General features: G+C 42.9%; 1 protein-coding gene across 1 annotated transcript in view; it reads right to left on the minus strand.

The window, feature by feature from the left end:
* Positions 1–19,797, minus strand: part of myo15b (myosin XVB) — a gene marked incomplete at its 5' end in the record, with an annotated part of 42,819 nt that overhangs the window by 7,490 nt on the left and 15,532 nt on the right. The window contains 28 exon segments of the mRNA XM_083994880.1: positions 393–508; positions 880–998; positions 1,079–1,154; positions 1,259–1,318; positions 1,825–1,940; positions 2,006–2,013; positions 2,015–2,313; positions 3,249–3,336; positions 3,458–3,611; positions 3,774–3,905; positions 4,152–4,233; positions 5,203–5,463; positions 5,570–5,658; positions 5,769–5,828; positions 5,931–5,963; positions 6,526–6,598; positions 6,849–6,916; positions 8,273–8,388; positions 8,474–8,659; positions 8,757–8,829; positions 8,921–9,090; positions 10,056–10,288; positions 10,382–10,477; positions 14,206–14,330; positions 14,427–14,484; positions 14,601–14,663; positions 17,759–17,852; positions 19,591–19,766. Coding sequence (XP_083851006.1) covers positions 393–508; positions 880–998; positions 1,079–1,154; positions 1,259–1,318; positions 1,825–1,940; positions 2,006–2,013; positions 2,015–2,313; positions 3,249–3,336; positions 3,458–3,611; positions 3,774–3,905; positions 4,152–4,233; positions 5,203–5,463; positions 5,570–5,658; positions 5,769–5,828; positions 5,931–5,963; positions 6,526–6,598; positions 6,849–6,916; positions 8,273–8,388; positions 8,474–8,659; positions 8,757–8,829; positions 8,921–9,090; positions 10,056–10,288; positions 10,382–10,477; positions 14,206–14,330; positions 14,427–14,484; positions 14,601–14,663; positions 17,759–17,852; positions 19,591–19,766 — 3,224 coding nt within the window.

Consider the following 19,797-nt stretch of genomic DNA (forward strand, 5'->3'; position numbering starts at 1 on the left):
ATGAAAGTGACAATATAGACATAATGTAAAACAAATATAGAACAATGAGAAATCCTATTGTGTTTGAATTAAAGGTCCAAACGTTTTCCTGTCTCCATTGTTCAAACTGATCAAACTGCAAACTACCAAGTCAGACAGAGGCCACAGCAGATTCATACTCACTGAATAGACGGAATATTCAATTTTGTTCATTGTTTTCACAATATGCTTCCAGCTATTGGACCATCTGTCAAGCAGCTCTCATGAAATACACTGGCGCTTTAGGATTGGAGATTTTCCCCCTCTGTTTAGGCAATAATCCATATTTGTGTCTTGAAAATCCCATGTGGGAGGGATTATAATGGCTTTACAGTAGTTTGCTGCCTGGTGTGTTGTATCAGCTGCTTGTTTACCTGTAGCTTCTGAGCAGACGGAGGTGTTTGGGGTTGATGCCTGATGCTCTGACAACCTTCAGGAGATGAATCCCCCGATGAGACACACCCAGCAGCTCAGCATCCACACCGTCCAGCTGCAGCAAGTACACACAGTAGAGGCGTTTTGAATATTTGTAAATGCTGAAATCCATTTATGGAAATCCACCAATTTATAATTTGGATGGCTGCTTTTACCAGAATTTATTGTGTTCATACATAGATAAAAACACCTGTAAAGTGGACTGACAGTAACTGATAGATTTTAAAAACACTCAGCAAACACAGACCATCTGTAACATCTGTCCAAAATACAAACATTATATATTTGTATAGGCTGGATATATGTCAATATATAAAGGTGTTTCCAATTGTAAAATTTGTCACATGTATTTCAAATATGGAAATTCAATATATGTAAATATGGGTTTTTTTCATGCTGTTCCATGACTCTTCTTCTGTCGCTCACCCTCACTGGGAACAGCCGGCTAAAGTAGTTTTCCCAGTTGTCTCGAGCCGCCATGACGATCCTCTTCTTCATGAGGTCATCCTGGACGGCTCTTATATTTGTTCCCACGTTGAAATTTGCTATGAAGAAAAGTATTCAGAGAGAGATTAGAGGCGGTCGACAGGAGCATCCAGTCTGAACCTGTCAGAAGAAGCCTCACCGAGCAGATCCTTCATCTTCCTCCTCTCCTCTCTGCTGATCCTCATGCAGCTGTCAGAGTACGTGTCCCTCATGATCTTCAACACAACACACAGTGATGATGTTAGAGGCAGAGTTCACCGTCTCTGAGATTAAAGGCATTGGACACACTGGACTACAAGGTGACTGTAAATCCACTGACCTGTTCACACAGCAGGTTGAGGACGTAGGGCTTGTTGAACTTCTCTCTGGGGTAAAACACCTGCAGACAAATAAATTATAGTTAGAGAGGATGGCTTTTACAGCTGTAATATAACAAGTTCAGATTTATGAAGTTATATTTCAGAGCCAATGCAGCTCTGGTTTCATTGCTTTAATAGATACATTTAAAGCAGCTAAGTAAATATTCATTCATTATTTTATAATTTCTTAATTCAGTGTTAAAAGAAGCTAGAGAAGCTAGAATATAAACATACATACATATGAATTATTGTATCTCTATCTCTAGTTCTATCTCTATCTTTATCTCTATCCCTAACCCAATTACTATCACTATCCCTATCTCTATCTCTTGTTCTATTGCTATCTCTATCTCCAGTCCTAACTCCATCTCCATCTGTATCTTATCTATCTCTTGTTCTATCTCTATCTCTATCTCTGGTCCTATCTCTATCTCTAGTTCTGGTTCTATCTCTATCTCCAGTCTTAACTCCATCTCCATCTCCATCTCTGTCTCTACTGCAACTTTTACGTGTGTGTATTTCTTACTTCTTTTCGCATGAACACTTTCCCAGGCATGTTGGCGTGAGAGAAGTAGACACCAGCAGAGAAGCGATGCAGCTTGGACCGGATGCCATCATCATCTGGCATCCTCTGTTCAACTACTACACAAGGACAGAGAAAAACATGAGTGAGTCACCTGGTTAGCAACATTCATCAGCTAAAACACAACTAAACAGTGTGGGAATACCCACAGAGAGAGGGGGCGGGCATGGTCGGCGGCTCTGGGATGTCCTGCACCATGGGTGCCTGGCGTGGAGGGGGCGGTGGGGAGTCTGGGGGAGCAGGCGCAAGGTCTTTGAGGCGCTGGGAGCCGAACAGATCTTCCAGGGAGCGCTGCTTCTGCTTCATGTTGCTGGAGATGACGCGGGGTCCCCTGGTGGACGGAGGAGAGGACGGAGGGGTGGACAGAGGAGACTCGTACCTCGGCTTGAACGGCTTGACCGGCTGTGGAGGAGGAGGAGGCGCCCACTGCCTCTGTGTGGAGGGAGAGAGGACAGGGAGATGTGAGGATGTAGAAACTTAAAGGGATAGTTCAACATTTTGGCAAATTCGCATACTGCCATAATCCCTGTAGTCATAGGAGTAGGTTCATTACCTTTAATTGTCGGTGCAAGCTGTTTTTAGATCGGCAGGGCAGAGAAGCAAGCTGCCGGCTAATGCAACGGAGGCAGGCACACGGTATTTTCGTGTTTCCCTCATCAAACTAAATACACAATCCAACAACTCCAAAATGCTCTCATGGACAAGTTGTGACCTGCACATTCGCCATGCTATGAAATAATAACGTAACATTACGACACATGAAGCAAATACTTGGAAATACTTGCGCATTTGAAGTCACTCCGCCCAGCAGCCGTATCTGGAAATGTAGCTCTGACTACGCATTTGCCTTGAAAACAACTCAGTCTCGTAATGTTCCATTATTATCTCATAGCATGGTGGATGTGCACGTCACAACTTGTCCATGAGAGCGTTTTGGAGTTGTTGCATTGTGTATTTGATGAGTTTGATGAGGGAAATACAAAAGTTATGTGTGCCATGCAGAGCTCACGTCTCTGCCCCGCTGATCTAAAAAGAGCTTGCACCAACAATTAAAGGTAATGAACCTACTCCCAAGACTATAGGGATTATGGCAATAGGTGAATTTGCCAAAATGTAGAAATATCCCTTTAACATTATCTTTGATGGGTATATATATTGACTATATCCACATGCCTGCATCCCATTATTATTTTGTCTCATTACACAGAGCAATATATCTATTGGTTTTTTTTGCGGGGGTGGCTTTAAAACAGAGTGGCCTGTTTGTGTCTCAGCCACCACACAGTCCAGTTATTATTTGAAATGTCAAGACAGTGAGGCGATGATGATTCTAACAGGAGGATCTAAAATTTTCTGAGCGCTCTGACCTTCTGCCGTGCCACTGGAGTCATGTCTTTGAGTTTAGCCAGAGCCTCCTCTTTGGGGTCACTCTTCTTTACAAACTGCTTTGCATGTCTGTGAAGAAAACACAAGTGTCACTCCTCAACACAGCTGGTGCAGAAGAGTCCAGGCAGGATCCAGGATCCAGCCGGATGTCAGATGTGATGAAAGTGTGCTGATGAGATGCAGCACTGACCTGACAGGCTCGTAGGCTTTGGCCTCTGGTGGGGGCCGGCTGTTGAACTGTTTGATGATATCTCGGATGTTGGAGGTGGGCTCCTCCCTAGGCTCACTGGGTTTGGGTTTTGGGCGTTCCGCTTCCTTAGGAGGACGGACGGGGACACGCTTCACTGTGGAAGAGAAAAAACACACAGTATATCCCAAGATCTCCCCCTTCAGTTCATTTTCTTTATAATTAGATGGTATAAGCAAACACACACATGACCTGTACAGTACTGCTTCTTTCACTTGCTGAACTCTCTGGGTCCTTACAGTGTGTTTCAAGCTCTTACCCTCAGGTTTAGGTGCTGTGGGTGGGGGTGATGGACTAGGTGGTGATGGGGAGCGCTGCTGTTGTCTGGGAGGGCTGCGGTTGACCGGCCGCTCAGGCTTTCGAGGTTTGGATTCTTTTTTGGGCTTCATGCCTTTATAGCAGAGGAGGACAGAGATAACAAGAATAAGAAAACCCAAGTATTCAAATGGAAACATACTTTAAGCGTGATGGTATGTGTAGCATTTTATCAGTGTGTTTAGCCTTTACAATGTTAGAGAGAAGGTTGATTTTAAGTTAGATAGACATTGTAAAAACTCCTGGATTACAGTAGAACACACTCTGCTTTCAGTTAGAAGCTACATGTGTTACTGAGGTTTGATTTATCAGCTCAACTCACCACCGATCTTTTGGAAGTACTTTGTCTTTTCACTGACAGACTGCAGTTCATCTGGCTCTGGTACGTCCGTCTCTGTCTCCGTCTGTGGAGACATTAGAGGAATATAGAAATAAGGTTTGGTTTTGTCAACCAATCCCATGTGAAGAGCTAAACCACCAAAGAATATATCTGTAATTTTACAATGCATGTATAGAAAGCTTGATATACTACTCTGTATCAGTGTCATGGGTCAATATTTGATATTAAAGGGATACTTCAACATTACAAGACGGAGGCAAATGAAGAGACTGCTAGCCAAAAAACTGCCCCCGACGGGAACGCACTTCGGTGATTTTACATGAATTTACCTCAAAAACAACTCCGTCCCTTAACATTCCCTTATTATCTCATACTGTAGCGTGGTGAATGTGCAGGTCACAACTTGTCTATGAGAGCGTTTTGGAGTTGTTGGGTTGTGTATTTGATGAGTTTGAAACCAATAAATCCCATGAGCCTCCGTAGAGCAACTCCGAGCAGCTCACGGCTCTGCTCCGCCGTTCTAAAAATAGCTTGTACTGACAATTAAAGGTAACGGACCAACTCCTAAAACTATAGGGATTATGGCAAATTATATTTATATCATTATATTATAATTATAATAAATTTACCAAAATGTTGAACTATCCTTTAATCACAATCTGTTCAACAATGTTGTTGATATGGACTAAAATTCATTGTCTGTTGAAATTTTTGAGTAAATGTCTTTGAGTGAATTATGAATTATTGTGAGTGTTTTTTTTTTTTACATCAATTTTTATTACAATGTCAGCTTTGGTTCTTTCCATGGGTTTTGCTAACAATAAGAACATATGACATCATCAGCATACAACTTAAGTGTACCGACTGAACAAAATAAAAACCAGCCACACAGAGTAGAGATGTCAGAAGGAGAACAACAGTGTAACAGTGTAAACCTCAACTAAATGGGACAGTATAGTAAGTATGTACGATAAGGTGTAAACAGGTGCAGTGAATGACAATATATAATGATTTATGCAAATAAACCACCTACCTCTGGCTCGTGCCTCCTGTGGTTGGTTTTTGGCTTGATGGGTGAGGGGGAGTGAGCTCGTCGGGGGGAAGGTGAGCGTTCCCTGGCGCGCCGATCGGACCGTCGTCTCCGCTGCCTCCTCTCCTCCTCCTCCTCCTCCTCCTCTTCCTCCTCCCGCTGCTTTCTTTCCCTCTCCTTCTTCTTCTGCTGATCCTGCTTCTTCTTCTGCTCCTGGACCTGCTGCTGGGACATGTTCAGAGCCTGCTGGGTCATCTGCTGGGCCTGAGGAGAGGGGAGCAGAGACACGTGCAGAGGGGAGATTACAGTATGAAAAAAATGAACCGTCAAGCTGAAGACATAGTTAAACACCAAGGTGGAGTCGGCTTACCATAACAAAGGCCTGCTGGTTGATGAGGGCCTGCTGTGCTAATGTCTGCATGGGGTCAGCGGCAGCAGGAGCCTGATTCATCATCATGGCTGTGTGAGGATGATTAGAAACTGCTCGTCAGGAAGAACATTTCGATATCTGCAAATATTGGTGAGCTGCAGTCACATCACATGTACAGTACATATAGGGCGGGGCTTACCTGGCATGGCTGGCATCATGGGAGTTGCACCATAGCTGGGCATTGGGTTAACTGGCATCCCTGGAGAGAAACAACACAGAGTACAAAAGATGATTGGTCAGTTTTTCCTGCCACTTGATCTGAACCAGACTGAAGAAACTAGAGGAACATTCCTCCACTTACCCATAGGATAGGTTGGCATAGCCATCGGCATACCTGCAAAACAGATTGATACATTTGTAATCATCTGCTCTGTTATTGTGTGTTCCTATTTTTTGTATCACTGTATTACATGTGGTTTGACTGACTATAGTTTTGCAGGATTTCTGAAGGGTTCAAGTAAAATTTCCTTTTTAACATGACAAAACACCAGAAATACACAAATATTTGTTCGGAGACTGAATAACGTTACTTTTTTTAGTCAACATAAGTTAAAATTATGGCCAATGGTGTGATTTTTTGGAAAAATTTCGAAAAAAAATTCTGGAAAAAAAATTAATATTTCTGGAAAAAAGTGGTACAATTTCGAGAAAAAGTTGGGGACCCCTGGGGGTCCCCGGACCCCACTTTGAGAACCACTGGCCTTGAGTAATCTATAATAAGACAAAAACATATTTTCAGTAGCTAACATGATCTCCTGATGAGAGCAAATAATGAAAATAATATATTTATATTTATCAAAATTGTCATTTATGTTTTTATGATGAAACTGCTCAGGATACTAAGTGATTGTTGTTGTGTTTGTGTGTTGTGTAGATGAGAGATCCAGTTTTCCTACCAGCTCCATACATGGGTCCAATCCCTCCTCCTCCTCTCAGCCTGTGGTTTAGCACGGCCACTCTGTCCATGTCCTACACACACAAACACACACACGTATATAAACACACACAAACATGAATGAGCCATTACTGTACATTACACAGCTACAGACAAGGAGGAAACACAACCCAGTGATACAAGTACTCAGTAACAAGATACAACCGGAGATATACAATCCAGCAGGAGTCGGTGAGCACGCTCTGAGACACAGGGCAACACAGCCTGCACACTGATCACAGGTTAACGTTTACATAATTACATATATCTGATGACATCACTGACCCGAGGTCCTTGGTCGAGGACTGGATCAAACAGGTTGTCAACGTATGCGTCCATCTGTCGACCACGCCCTGCAAACAGGTGGAGCACAGAGGTTAGAACAGCACATGTTCTCTGTTGGAACTACCTGTCTGAGCCCCCGCTGCAATGATTACTGTGATGTATATACACACATATGCAAAATATGGGTGTAAAGTTGTAATGCACCAAGTCCTGGTTCTAACGTTATAGCCCACTGGGATTTGTCCTGGTGGTCCTGATGTCCAGTCTGACTCTGGGTCTCATGTGACCCAATTTCCATTTAGTGGTGTAGACAGATAGTCTACATTTATTATTTGTATATTTGTTAGTTACCTCAACTTTGTTAAAGCCGTGTTAAACAGTGTAATTTTCTAATTCTACACAACATTTACAATGCTGTAATTTTTAAGCGATTATATATTCTGTAATATTATTGTCAAGTTTTTTGTGAAATGTTTACCTTCCTTTAGTAATTGGTAATATGATGTATCCATGTATGGTGCATGTATTTATCTCTAATTGTGAGCATGTGCAGAAGCTACAAGTGAAACATGACTCCTCACTCTCAGTCACAGTCACAGTCTCAGTGTGCAGGGTTAATTTTGATTTACACAGGATGTTCAACCTGCACCTGGTTAAAACACTGGCTGTGTGTGTGGAGATCTAAAAGATCTACAACATTTGTCCAACATCCTCTGTGACAAAAAATCAATTAGTGTTATTAGGTATCTACTCTAAAAGTAGAGTGGAGATACAGGCTGCAGTAACAAAGAGAAGAGTGTGGCCATGTTGTTGTTAGCATGTTGTTAGTAGTTAATAACAAGGATGTTGAATGCAATAGATACATAGGTAACACTTTATAATAAGTACACGCTATTAAGCATTAATAAATACTGAATTCTTCATTTATAATGCATGAATACTCATTAGTATGTAGTTTATAAATACAGTTAGTGCAGCTTATCAATGAGTATAACATTTTTAACTGTGTGTATAAACTACATAGGCTACTAATGAGTATTCATGCATTATAAATGAAGAATTCAGCATTTATTAATGCTTAACTAATGCTTAATAGTGTGAACTTATTATGAAGTGTTACACCGATACATAAAGTGCTCACAGGCACAGACAGGATAGTTGAGAGATACAGGACATTGGGAGGCAGAGAGAGGGGGAATGACATGCAGCAAAGGGCCACCCGATGCTGGATTCGAACTGGCGCCAGCTATACAGCACCCCATAGTTTACTTTTCAGTATTTCGATGTGTTGGTATGTTTACAGTGCACACGGTCTCAGGACAGGGGTCTGTGTGGACCATGTTAGGCAGATAGATGATTAAACTGGTCTCCTGTGGACCCTGGTGGTCTTACAGGTGCAGAAAGCACAAAGGATTGGCAGTAACACCCACCTTCCTGTGGGTAACTTCCTCTCCAGGAGCTTCCCTCAAAAGGAGGCAGCCCAGGAGCTTGGACTGGAGGTGCAGGTGGGATGAAGTCATCCATGTCTGTGGCAAACATCCTGGAGGAGAGAGGGACACAGTGATTAGTCACAGTGACCAGTCTGGATTGGTCCCAAAACACGGCAGACCGGTTCAGTGCTCTACCTGTCTCCGTTGCTGCTGCTGAACAGGTAGTCAGAGTTTGTAGAGGAGGGGGTTCCTGGTGGGGGCAGCACTTCAGCTTCCGCTCCAGCCAGCAGGTCCATGACAAAGTCGGAGCCAGCCAAGTCTGACCAGCCGTCATCGGTCAGGAGAGACACTGACCAGCCCTGCACCGCCTCCTCCACACCGCTAAAACACAGCAAACGCCCATGGATGACCAGTTAGAGACTTGATTAAATAAAGGGAGGAACGGGAAATATTAACATGACTGAAACTAGATGAGCACCTGGACAGGAGGAGCCATGAGGCAAGCTGCTCCCCGGTGGTCCAGGACTCCACTTCAGTCGTCAGCTTCTCATCTGAAAAGATATCATAGGATGTTTTTTTTGTTTTTTTTTTACTCTGGAGCTCCTGAACGGTTTCATGGCAAAGCTTTTGTTTTGTTCTGACCATTGAAGGTGTGTATGTCCAGCAGCATGGCGCCCCTCCTCTGGCTGGCAGTCCACTCCAGCTGGGTGGGTGGGTAGATGCGGGCAGTGGGAGCTGGGAGCTGCAGAGACGTCAGCAGCTTGTGTTGGCACAGTGAACGGTACTCCCCTGGACCATGGTCAGACACATACCTGGAGGAGGAAAGAGTGATGTGTGATAGGAAATGTAACTATATAGCCTACTCCAGACCCTCCCTATTGCCATTATTGACATTTACTGTAAAGGGATAGTTCAACATTTTGGCAAATTGGCCCATTGCCGCAATCCCTGTAGTTTTAGGAGTAGGTTCGGTGCAAGCTATTTTTAGAACGGCGGAGCAGAGCCACGAGCTGCTCAGAACTAGACTACGGAGGCTAATGGGATTTCTTGGTTTAACCACTATATCAAATGTAATCACTCCATCATTTGATCCTACCAGGCATTTGTGTTTTATTCAATCAAAACTCATGTTTTGGGAGGTTTGGGAGTATGACCTATTGACATGTAAAACAAGATGCTTTCAGCTACAGCAGCTGCTGATGCAAAATGACTTAGGGCAGCTTTAATGTAATACTCTCTCTACCAATAGCACAACTAGAGATGACTTATACAATCACTGTACATTATGATGTTGTTTACACACTCTCATACCAGAGTGAGTCAGGCTGCTAATGAATTCAACTTTTGTGTGTGTGTGTCAAGTTACATAGTAGCTTTTTGAAGGTTCTGATACTTATTTTTATGTTTGTTGAAAAACACACAACTGAACCAGTGTGAATCTACTTTGTCCTTGGTAGTTTTTCTGGTGTTTAATTTTATTAATATTTTATTTCAGGTAAATGTATACAGCATCATGCAGGTTTATTGTAAAACCATGTCGATGTTACTGTTCCTGTTTGTAGCTGGTGCTGGAACTGATCCATCACTACTAAACATCAACATGAAAACATCACCAAATCCAAATCACTGTGACACTGTGGTAACACACATCAGATTTGACCTGGGCAGCCGGAGATGACTTTGCAGCCAGGTACTATATATTGAGTTACATTTACTCTCATTTATCTAGAAACTATGTCAAAGATTAGATAATTAAAAAATGCACTGTGGCACCTACTTGAGCAGTGGTCTGTCCAGTGTTGGTGAGGGGGTGAAGGCACTGAGGCAGCAGGCCAGCAGCAGCCAGCCCCTCAGGCTGTCCTGCTCCTCCTGACCCCACGTGTGGTAAACCAGCTGGGCCAGGATCTCGTCCCTCAGGGCCGGTCGGTTCTGGCCTTTCTCCACAATGTAGTTACCCAGCGTCTGCTCTTTCCAGCTGCTGAGCTCCGACTCACCTGTAAACCTCAAGATCTGAGGAGGAAAAGGATTGATGCTCATGATGAGTATGAGCTGCATGAGAGGTGAAGCCTGAAGTAACATCGTCTAATGATGAGTCCCACGTACCAGTTTGTAAATGTCCAGGGCAGTTCTAGCATCTTCAGGCTCCAGAGAGGTGAGGGGTCTCTGGAGGGGGTATCCCTGAGGCTGGCACCATGTGTCCTGGGGGCACAACATGAAAACTCTGCACCATAACCGATATCAAATATGTAATTTTTTATTTTTTTTGCTTTATTCTCTTTTATTGTATGTGTTGTGTGTCTGTTGTGGTCCTCTGCACTGTACTGCACTTTATATTATAACTGCAGGTTACCGAAACATGTCGCTGCCTCACAATGCGTTTTATTCGTTTATTTATTTATCATATAGGTTTTAGTTCCTAATATTGGTTCTTAGGTACTTATGTTATTTATTAACTTCTTTTTATTAACTTTTTTTTTATCTCACTGGTCCTGAGAAACAGTTTTCATTCTATGTGTTTTTAACATGTAGAACTATGGGATGAACTGCCACTGCACATTAGACAGGCCTCCCCCGCCCTGTGCACACCACTGATATCAGCTTATGTTCATCAGATGACACAACACAACCAAGTTTCTCTGAATCAGCTGGTTGTGTAAAAAAGAAACTGTTTCCTATTATGCTTTTCCATAACTCGGTGTGTTACCCAAACTTGATCTGTTAAAAACGTGGGTTCACACTGTTACACCTGATGTTCTTGCTATTTCTGAATCGTGGCTTAAGAAAAGCATTGCCAACCCTGACATTTTCATACCAGGTTATAATATATTTCGTCAGGACAGAGCAACTAAAGGAGGTGGTGTCGCTCTGTATGTTAAAGATCATCTGCAATGCACTGTTTCTCTGTCAAAATCTGTCCCTAAGCTACTTGAACTGCTAGTGTTAAAGATCAAACTGTGCAATAATTTCTCTCTCTCTGTTGCTGTCTGCTACAGACCACCGTCTGCCCCACTCTCTTCTTTAACTGTTCTCAGTGAACTTCTGGCACCACACATCTCCTCCGAGTTCATTTTATTGGGGGACCTGAACTGGGACATGACTAACCCCCCAGATCTGGTTGTTCAACAATTTGACGCCCTAAACCTCTACCAAATTATCTCAGAGCCCACCAGACTTAATCTAAAATCTCCTTCATCTGCTACGCTGATAGACGTCATCCTCACAAACGCCCCCTCTAATTATAAATCTGGTGTCTTCAGTCAAGATCTGAGTGATCATTGCGCTATTGCCTGCATGCGCTCCAGCTCCTCAGTTAAGCGCCCACCCGTGATCGTCTCCAAACGTTCCCTGAAGAACTTTGACCTGGAAGCCTTTCTTCACGACACTGCTGCAGTAAGCTGGGACAAAATTAATACCTTCCCTACTTTGGAGATGGCCTGGTCCTTTTTCAAATCGACCTTCGGCCTGATCATCAATAAACACGCTCCACTCATAAAATTACGGATTAAGGATCGTTTCAGCCCCTGGTTTTCCCGTGACTTGGCTGCTTTAATCCGCCAGAAGAACACCTTATGGCGAAAAGCCCGTTCCTCCCAGTCTCCTGCTGATTGGCTTGCCTTTCGGCAATGCAGAAATAAATGCACTCAGGCCGTCAGAAAAGCCAAAGTCACTCATTTTCTGGACAAATTTGCATCCTGCGGCTCAGACGCCAAGAAGTTTTGGAAAACGGTTAAGTCCATGGAAAACAAGCTTCATTCACCCCACCTCCCCAATGCTATGACCTTTGATAACGTTGTTGTTACTGATAAGTCTCATATGGCCTTGCTTTTCAATCAGCACTTTGTTAACTCAGCTCATGTCTTCTCTGCCAAGCCCTCCACTGCTGCTCCTTCACTTTCACTTTCACCTACAACCCCCAGTTCTGGCACTTTCTCTTTTAGACCCATCACAACCTCAGAAGTCTTAGAGAATCTCACCAAGCTAGACTCCAACAAGTCAGCTGGCTCTGACGGGCTCGACCCCATGTTTTTAAAAGCTGCTGCTCCTGTCATTGCCGTCCCCATCACACTGCTTTTTAATATGTCTCTGGAATTGTCCATCTTTCCTTTAGACTGGAAATCCGCACTTGTCTTCCCCCTCTTCAAAGGGGGTTCCAGCTCTGATCCCAATTGTTATAGGCCTATTTCCATCCTGCCGTGCCTGGCTAAGGTCTTAGAGAAACTGGTTCATAAACAGCTCAGTCACTTTTTAACCTCCAACAACATCCTGTCCAACTTACAGTCTGGGTTCCGGCCAGGCCATGGGTGCATCACAGCTACACTGAAGGTCCTGAATGATATTGTTTCCTCCCTGGACTCCAAGCAGACCTGCATTGCTGCCTTCATTGACCTCTCTAAGGCCTTTGACTCCGTCATCCACCCCATCCTCCTACAGAGGCTCTCCAGCATCGGTCTTTCACCACACTCCTGCAACTGGTTCGCCAGCTACTTAAACAACAGAGTCCAGCAAGTAAAATCTGAAAACATCAAATCAGCCCCTCTCACCATCTCCAAAGGGGTGCCACAGGGTTCTATTCTAGGCCCAACACTATTCTCCATCTACATTAATGACATAACCAGGAATGCCGGCAACTCCAAGATTCACCTCTACGCTGATGACACCATCCTGTACTCAGAGGGCCCTTCTCTCCACGCTGCTGCCGCCACTCTACAACACAGTCTCACTTCTGTTGAACAGCATTTCCATAGCCTTCATCTTCTCCTCAACACCAAAAAAACCAAATGCATCATCTTTAACCGTAAACACACTCCCACCCCTGTCCCAAAAATCCTCTGTGCCGACGGCTCTGAACTAGAGTTTGTCTCCAGTTACAAATACCTTGGCCTCTGGTTGGATTCATCACTCTCCTTCACCACCCACATCAAACACCTTCAGTCCAAAGTCAAAGCTCGTCTGAGCTTCCTTTACCGGAATAAGACCTCCTTCACCCGTGCAGCCAAACATACACTCGTCAAAATGACCATCCTGCCCATCTTCGATTACGGTGACTCCATATACAGAACGGCATCTCACTCCACTCTCAGCAAACTGGACCCACTCCACCACTCCGCCATCCGTTTTGCCACTGGGGCTCCATTCACCACTCACCACTGCGACCTCTATAACCTGGTAGACTGGACTTCTCTTCACACCAGACGGCTGCATCACTGGTTTCTGCTCATTTACAAAACCATTCTCGGCATCACACCTCTCTACCTCTCTTCCCTTCTGCACCTCTCTCACCCTGCCCGCAATCTAAGGTCCAGTGCATTCATCAACCTCTCCATCCCCAAAGTCCGCACCGTCTTTGGACGCAGTGCCTTCCGGTTCGCTGCAGCCTTTGACTGGAACACCTTACAAAATACCCTTAAACTTTCTGTCCTCACGTCTCTCTCTGTTTTCAAACAAAATTTACTACAAATCACAGTCGACTCCTGCACTTGCTAACAGGCTTCTTGTCATGCCCCATTGATTAATTACATTGTATTGTATTGTATTTTATTGATTATATTGATATATTGTATGTAGCCTACTGTATTGTATAGAATTTTTCTGTGTAATTTATTAACCTTGTTTCACTTTTAGCACTCCCCTCCCCCTTCCCCCTCAGGCTGCACTTGAAAATAAGAATTTTGTTCTTAATTTGCTTGCCTGGTTAAATAAAGGTTAAATAAAAAGTATGAGGGCTGTTTAAAGCTTGTTGCCCCTTGCTAATGTCTACACAGGTCAGTTAATGTTGGTTTATTATCATCATCAGTAGAAAACCTGAAAGCTGCATTTCTGTGCAACTAATATGAATATATCACTGGGTTATTGTGTGGACCACAACCTGGAGCTGAAGGCACAATACACTGTAGAATGTGCGTGTATGTGGCTGCAGCTTCACTCACATGTAATACGGACTTGGCATAGCGAGAGAACGGGTATCTGTCTATATCCAGGGGCAGGCTGAGCCGATGGTCCGCCTTCACGTGCGGAGGCGCGGCCTCTTTGACACCTGACGGATGCTGCCGCCCTGATGGAGGGAGACAGGAAGTACAGTGAGCCGTATGAAAACATTGTGTGCCAACCGCAGCCTTATCAAATCAGTGGAGCTGTTTACGGAGCCGACCTGCTGCGCTGCGGAGTCTGGCCGACAGCTCGGCAGGGATCTCCAACATCCCCACGTCCTGAAGGGAAAACACAACACGACACAAAACACATTTCAGTGCAGTCACAGGAGGAGGGAGATGAAACGTTATCAGAATCTCAGTGATACAGAATCAAATCAGTGAAGCTGTCTTACCATTCCTGGAGGGACAGACTTGGTCTTTGTCACTGTTTTTACTTTGATCCTCTCGTGAAATTCCTGAAATTGAAGGGATAATAAAGCCAGTAAATCAAACTGGTGATTACACTGTGTTCAGAGGTCCATGATTTAACATCCTGTACATTCAACTGGTTGCAGATCCACTGTGTGGCTCCTCAGGTGAGCTCCTCCTTGTTATCCAAGTTTATCAAGAACACTCAACACTCCGTCATCCCTCCCTGCCTGAGGAGTGTGTCCACTCGGGCCTATTCTTAGATACACGTCCTGTTATATACTCCTGCAACACCCACAGTCCTCATTGCCCCGCCTTGTATACCAGGCCACGCAGTTCCAAAAGTCCAGAAAGTTATATATTTATCAGGAGATTTATAGCTCAGACAGAGAGGAGTCACCTCAACACAGCACAGCAGCGTCACTCAGATATGATTACAGTTCATCAACCCACCCAGTGTGTCCTCACCCCGTCCCTCCTGGTTTATATATGTGCATATTTCTTTTCCATGGTTAATCCTACTGGATACAGATAGCAGATAAGTGCCCGGCGTTACAGATTAAACATGGGCGTGCACATGAATTCATGCAGCAAACACTTCTTTTGTTGATGGCTTCACTTCAATAAGCACAAAGTGAGCAGAGAGAACGGGTCTCTGCAAACACACATGAGCCCAGCCTGGTTCTGCCTCCACCTGACAGGATTTACAATAACCGACCTTCCCAAATCAAACAAGTAGGTTACAATTCATACTGTACCAGATCAACACACACCCTCTGACTCACTGGATCACTCCCCAGCTCCAATCAATTACATATTTACAAACAACATGTCCAAATTATGTGATATTTCACTTAAGAACCAGGTGGACTGGCACAAATCACAGCCAAAAGATTCAAAGTGTAGATTGAAATATCGTGTTAATTACTGTGTGGGCTGTAATGAAACATGGTACACCTGTTCATTATCCTATGATGATGTTTATTAGAGGAATATATTTTCATCTATGAGGCAAATTTGCACAAAACATTACTGATGAACAGTGCTGATTAAGGTTATCCTCTATTGCAGGGGTGTCAAAGGTGTGGCCCGTGGGCCAAAACCGGCCCAGCAGAGGGTCCAATCTGGCCCTCAAGATGAATTTGCCATGTGTGAAAATTACATAGAAGACAGAAGAGGCAGAATATTGTTGAAATTGCACCTATTTTTTTTATCAAGAAATTTTAGGTTGTTCATAATATGTTTCGTAAAAGGATAGCTCATTAACTGTAAACATCGTAATAACGTAGACTAAAACAAAGGGAAAAATTCAAAGTTCTTTTTAGGTTATCATGCTATTATTTTACTGGTCCGGCCCACTTGAGATTAAATTGCGCTGTATGTGGCCCCTGCTCTATCGTGTTATCTACTGCCACCAACCAGGTAAGGCTTAACAGTAAGAAAACCTGACGTGAAAATTTTTATTTCAACCCTAGACTCAACATTTTCCGGACTATGCAGGGAAATTGAGTCAAACCCAGAAATCTCTGTCAGATGAAAAGTTTAGGGTATAATAACAGTCAATATGACTCAACCTCTGACTTAACATATTCTAACCAAAAACTAAAACATTTAAGGAGTTATAACAGATTCTTAGATACCATACTCCCAAACCCCTATACTGTATGTCCCATTATGCTACTTTTACATACTCTCATGTCTGATCCTCACCACATAGAAAAACATCCTTCAAAAAAACAAAACAAGTTGAGATAACCCTGATGACATCACTATGACATAATCAGTGTTATTTTCTCCAACCTCACCCAAGACTGAACTATTGTCCACATAAAACCAGGTGAATAGCTGTATATTTCCACTGTTTATATTTGAGTTGTGCACCTGTTTTATGTACAACAACAACAACAACAACAACAACAACAACAACAACAACAACAACAACACAGAAAACACATATATGACACAGATTAATGACCAGCTGACTCAGTTATTAGGAAATAATTAACTGTTAATATCACCACATTAACACTGTTGTCATAGCCCGGTCTGATCTGGAATCAGATCACAATAATAATGCAGGTGCTGACAAGAAGTGAGAATGGATCAGTTCCATAAAAAACATATAATTATATTGTATCAGAAGTGCCAACACAAACTGTCAGCACTAAATCTCACATAAACCTGTGTTTTTAGGAACTGCTCTAAAGAGAAGCTCCTGATGACTGTTCTCAGGCATGAACAGCTGACACAGGTGGCCTGCGAGAGCTGCACTGTTCAGAGTCCAAGCCTCATAAAACAATAATACAGAATAGACTGAGAGTGACACAAATGAAGCAAAGGAACATACAAGGAAAGAAAGGAAAACTGTCGGTTCAGTTTAGTGAAGAAAAATTTAAACAAAAGAAAAACAAGCAGAGAGGAGTGTCTGTAGATCATTTCCTCTGTCACACCTCACTGTGTTTACATTTCACATGTTTCAAACTACAGTCAAATCAGATTAAAAAAACAAAAAAAAACCTTAAGACATTTTTTGTATCTGAACTGATGGAGAGAGTGAAGAAGGCAGAGAAGCAGCCTACCTGTCACAGGTGTGGAGCTGGAAGTCGGAGGGACAGGTTTCACAGGGTGGAATGAGAGATGCAGCGCTGCTTCGAATTTCACTGAGAGGGGTTGAAGTCCAAGTGACGGAGGTGTATGCTGGGTGTGTGTGTATACGTGTGCGTGCCTGTGTGTGTGCGTGCATGCATGCGGGTGGGTGTGTTCAAGTGACGAATGCAAAGATAAGAAGCTAAGAAGGGGTGAGATTTTATAGGGTGGTAGATCACTGCATAATCTAAGTAAATGAAAGCAAAGGATAGTTGGAGAATATTAGAGAATATTGAGCTTCTGAGCTTATCACTGACAGTTCACCATGTGTACAGGACACATTACACTCCTGCTTTCATTGGAGAGGAAATGGGAAAGAAGAGACTAATTACACATTGACCCCAAACATGGAAGTGAGGTGTTATCTGTGAGAGGGCATGGACATAACTCTGCTATTATAAATCATAGTATCGGTGTTAAGCCGCAGGTTTCTTATCAGATTTACAGCATCATAAACATGCCGCTGCCGGGAAACTCGGTCCCCGGGGGTTCGTACCTTCCTCCAGTGGCGTCTCTTGATGGTTTCTCTGGTGATCAGCATCACTGCCCAGAACTGTGTGAAGGACTGCTTCAGACGCTTGTAGTACTTCCTGGAAGAAGAGGGGGGGCGGCAGCACACAGAGGGAGAGGGTTCAGTGTCGGCGCGTCGCTGACTGACCTCGTTTCAGGTCTCCAGGTGGAAACTAACTCCACCTCAGCTCACATTTCTGTTTCACCTTTAGGTTTTCTTTGATTCTTCTCTGATTCACACTTAGAGCTCAGACACTTTCACTGCTGAGCCTCCTCTGTGTTCTTATGTGTTTTAGGACTCAGATCTGCAGCTTTTTTTACTGAACTTGGAAAATCCAATTTTTCATACTGTGCACCTGGAATTTGGAATATCACACAGAACGATCTCATTTTTATCATTAGGGCAATTTAAAATAATTTTACCTCCAACTGTTCTTGTTTTTAGTTGACTCATTTTGCTATCAATTTAAATCATTTTTAATTTGATATTTTATTACTGATCTACTTAGATATGTTATTTGTGTATCCTGGATGTATTTCATATGTCTTTTTGGGTAACACTTTATAATAAGTACACACTATTAAGCATTTGTTAAGCATTAAATACTGAATTCATCATTTCTAACACATGAATATTCATTACTAGAAAGACAGTTAAAAATTTACTCATCATTGATAAGCACTAACTGTATTTATAAACTACACACTAATGAGTATTCATGCGTTATAAATGAAGAATTCAGTATTTAGTAATGCTTAATAGTGTGTAGGCTACTTATTATAAAGTGTTGCCGTCTTTTTGCATGGCTATATTGTAAATATGGTCAATTATAAGTCAAAGTTAAAATAAAGGTTAATGAAATTAAATTTACATCACACACTGTCCCATGATTTCTTATTCTCTTATTTATTTGATTTTATTCTGATTTGTTGAGGTTCTACATTATTTTATTATTTTCTAAATCAAATTTATGTCTTTTTGTGTTCTTTTTAGATACTTTCTTAGTGTGACTATATACAGAGTGGAAGTTGGAAGAGTCAAATGCAGGAACATCCAGAGAGAGACTTTAGTGAAAACAGGATGAACAGGTGCACATACAGGGGATGATTGACAGGTTGTTAAACCAAGAGCTCAGAAACACAGGACCAGAGTCAGAGTCTGGGTCCAGTAACTGGCACAAGGAGACACAGGGAAAAAAGATCAATAGCAGTTTAAGCTGGAAGAAAGGTAAGAATCAGCAGAGAGTAAAGATTAATGAGAGGGTGACTATGGTGACAGATGAGCTGTGGGTGCGTGTCAGGTGAGTGGGACTGTGTGAGGGCATCTGCTGGCTGGGTGATAAATTGCAGATGAAAACAGGAAGAAGCAGCAACTGTGACACTCAAGTAACAAGATTTATATTCATTTGAGATCTACTTTCTAATTAATGAATTACAATGGGCTCTATATGCACAGCTCCACTATTTCCTTAACTTAATGCTGCTCCTTTGTTTCCTGTCTTACATTAATGGATAAACTGATTAATCCAGGTGTGTCTGGCCATTGTGACGACTCAGACACACCTGGATTAATCAGTTTGTCCAATAATGTAAGACAGGAAACAAAGGAGCAGCATTAAGTTCAGGAAGTAGTGGAGCTGTGCAAAGAGTCCATTCAAATCCTCTAATGTTTGAGCTGCTGTTTTTTTACCTCTTGTCCTTTCATTGTTTCCATACTCTCCGCCTTTCTCTTCTCCTTCATCTCTCTCTCTCTCTTTTTTTTTTTTTTTTACAGAATAAGCTTAAAATGTATTTTACAGCAGGAATACATCTGTCTACCTGGCCTGGTGTCCTCTGATGTGGCTCTGGATGACGATGGCTTTCTGTTTGAAGAACCTGAAGTTCCTCCTGCACAGGAAGCCCCTGATGTTCCTCTGGATGGTGACAGCAGCCCAGGTCTGAGTGCTGCTCCACTTCTCCTCCAGCTGCTGGTACAGGAGCTCCTTCAGGAACACCTAATACACACACACACACACACATATGTCT

This window comes from Trachurus trachurus (genome assembly GCF_905171665.1).
Source record: "Trachurus trachurus genome assembly, chromosome: 19".
Lineage (NCBI taxonomy): Eukaryota > Metazoa > Chordata > Actinopteri > Carangiformes > Carangidae > Trachurus > Trachurus trachurus.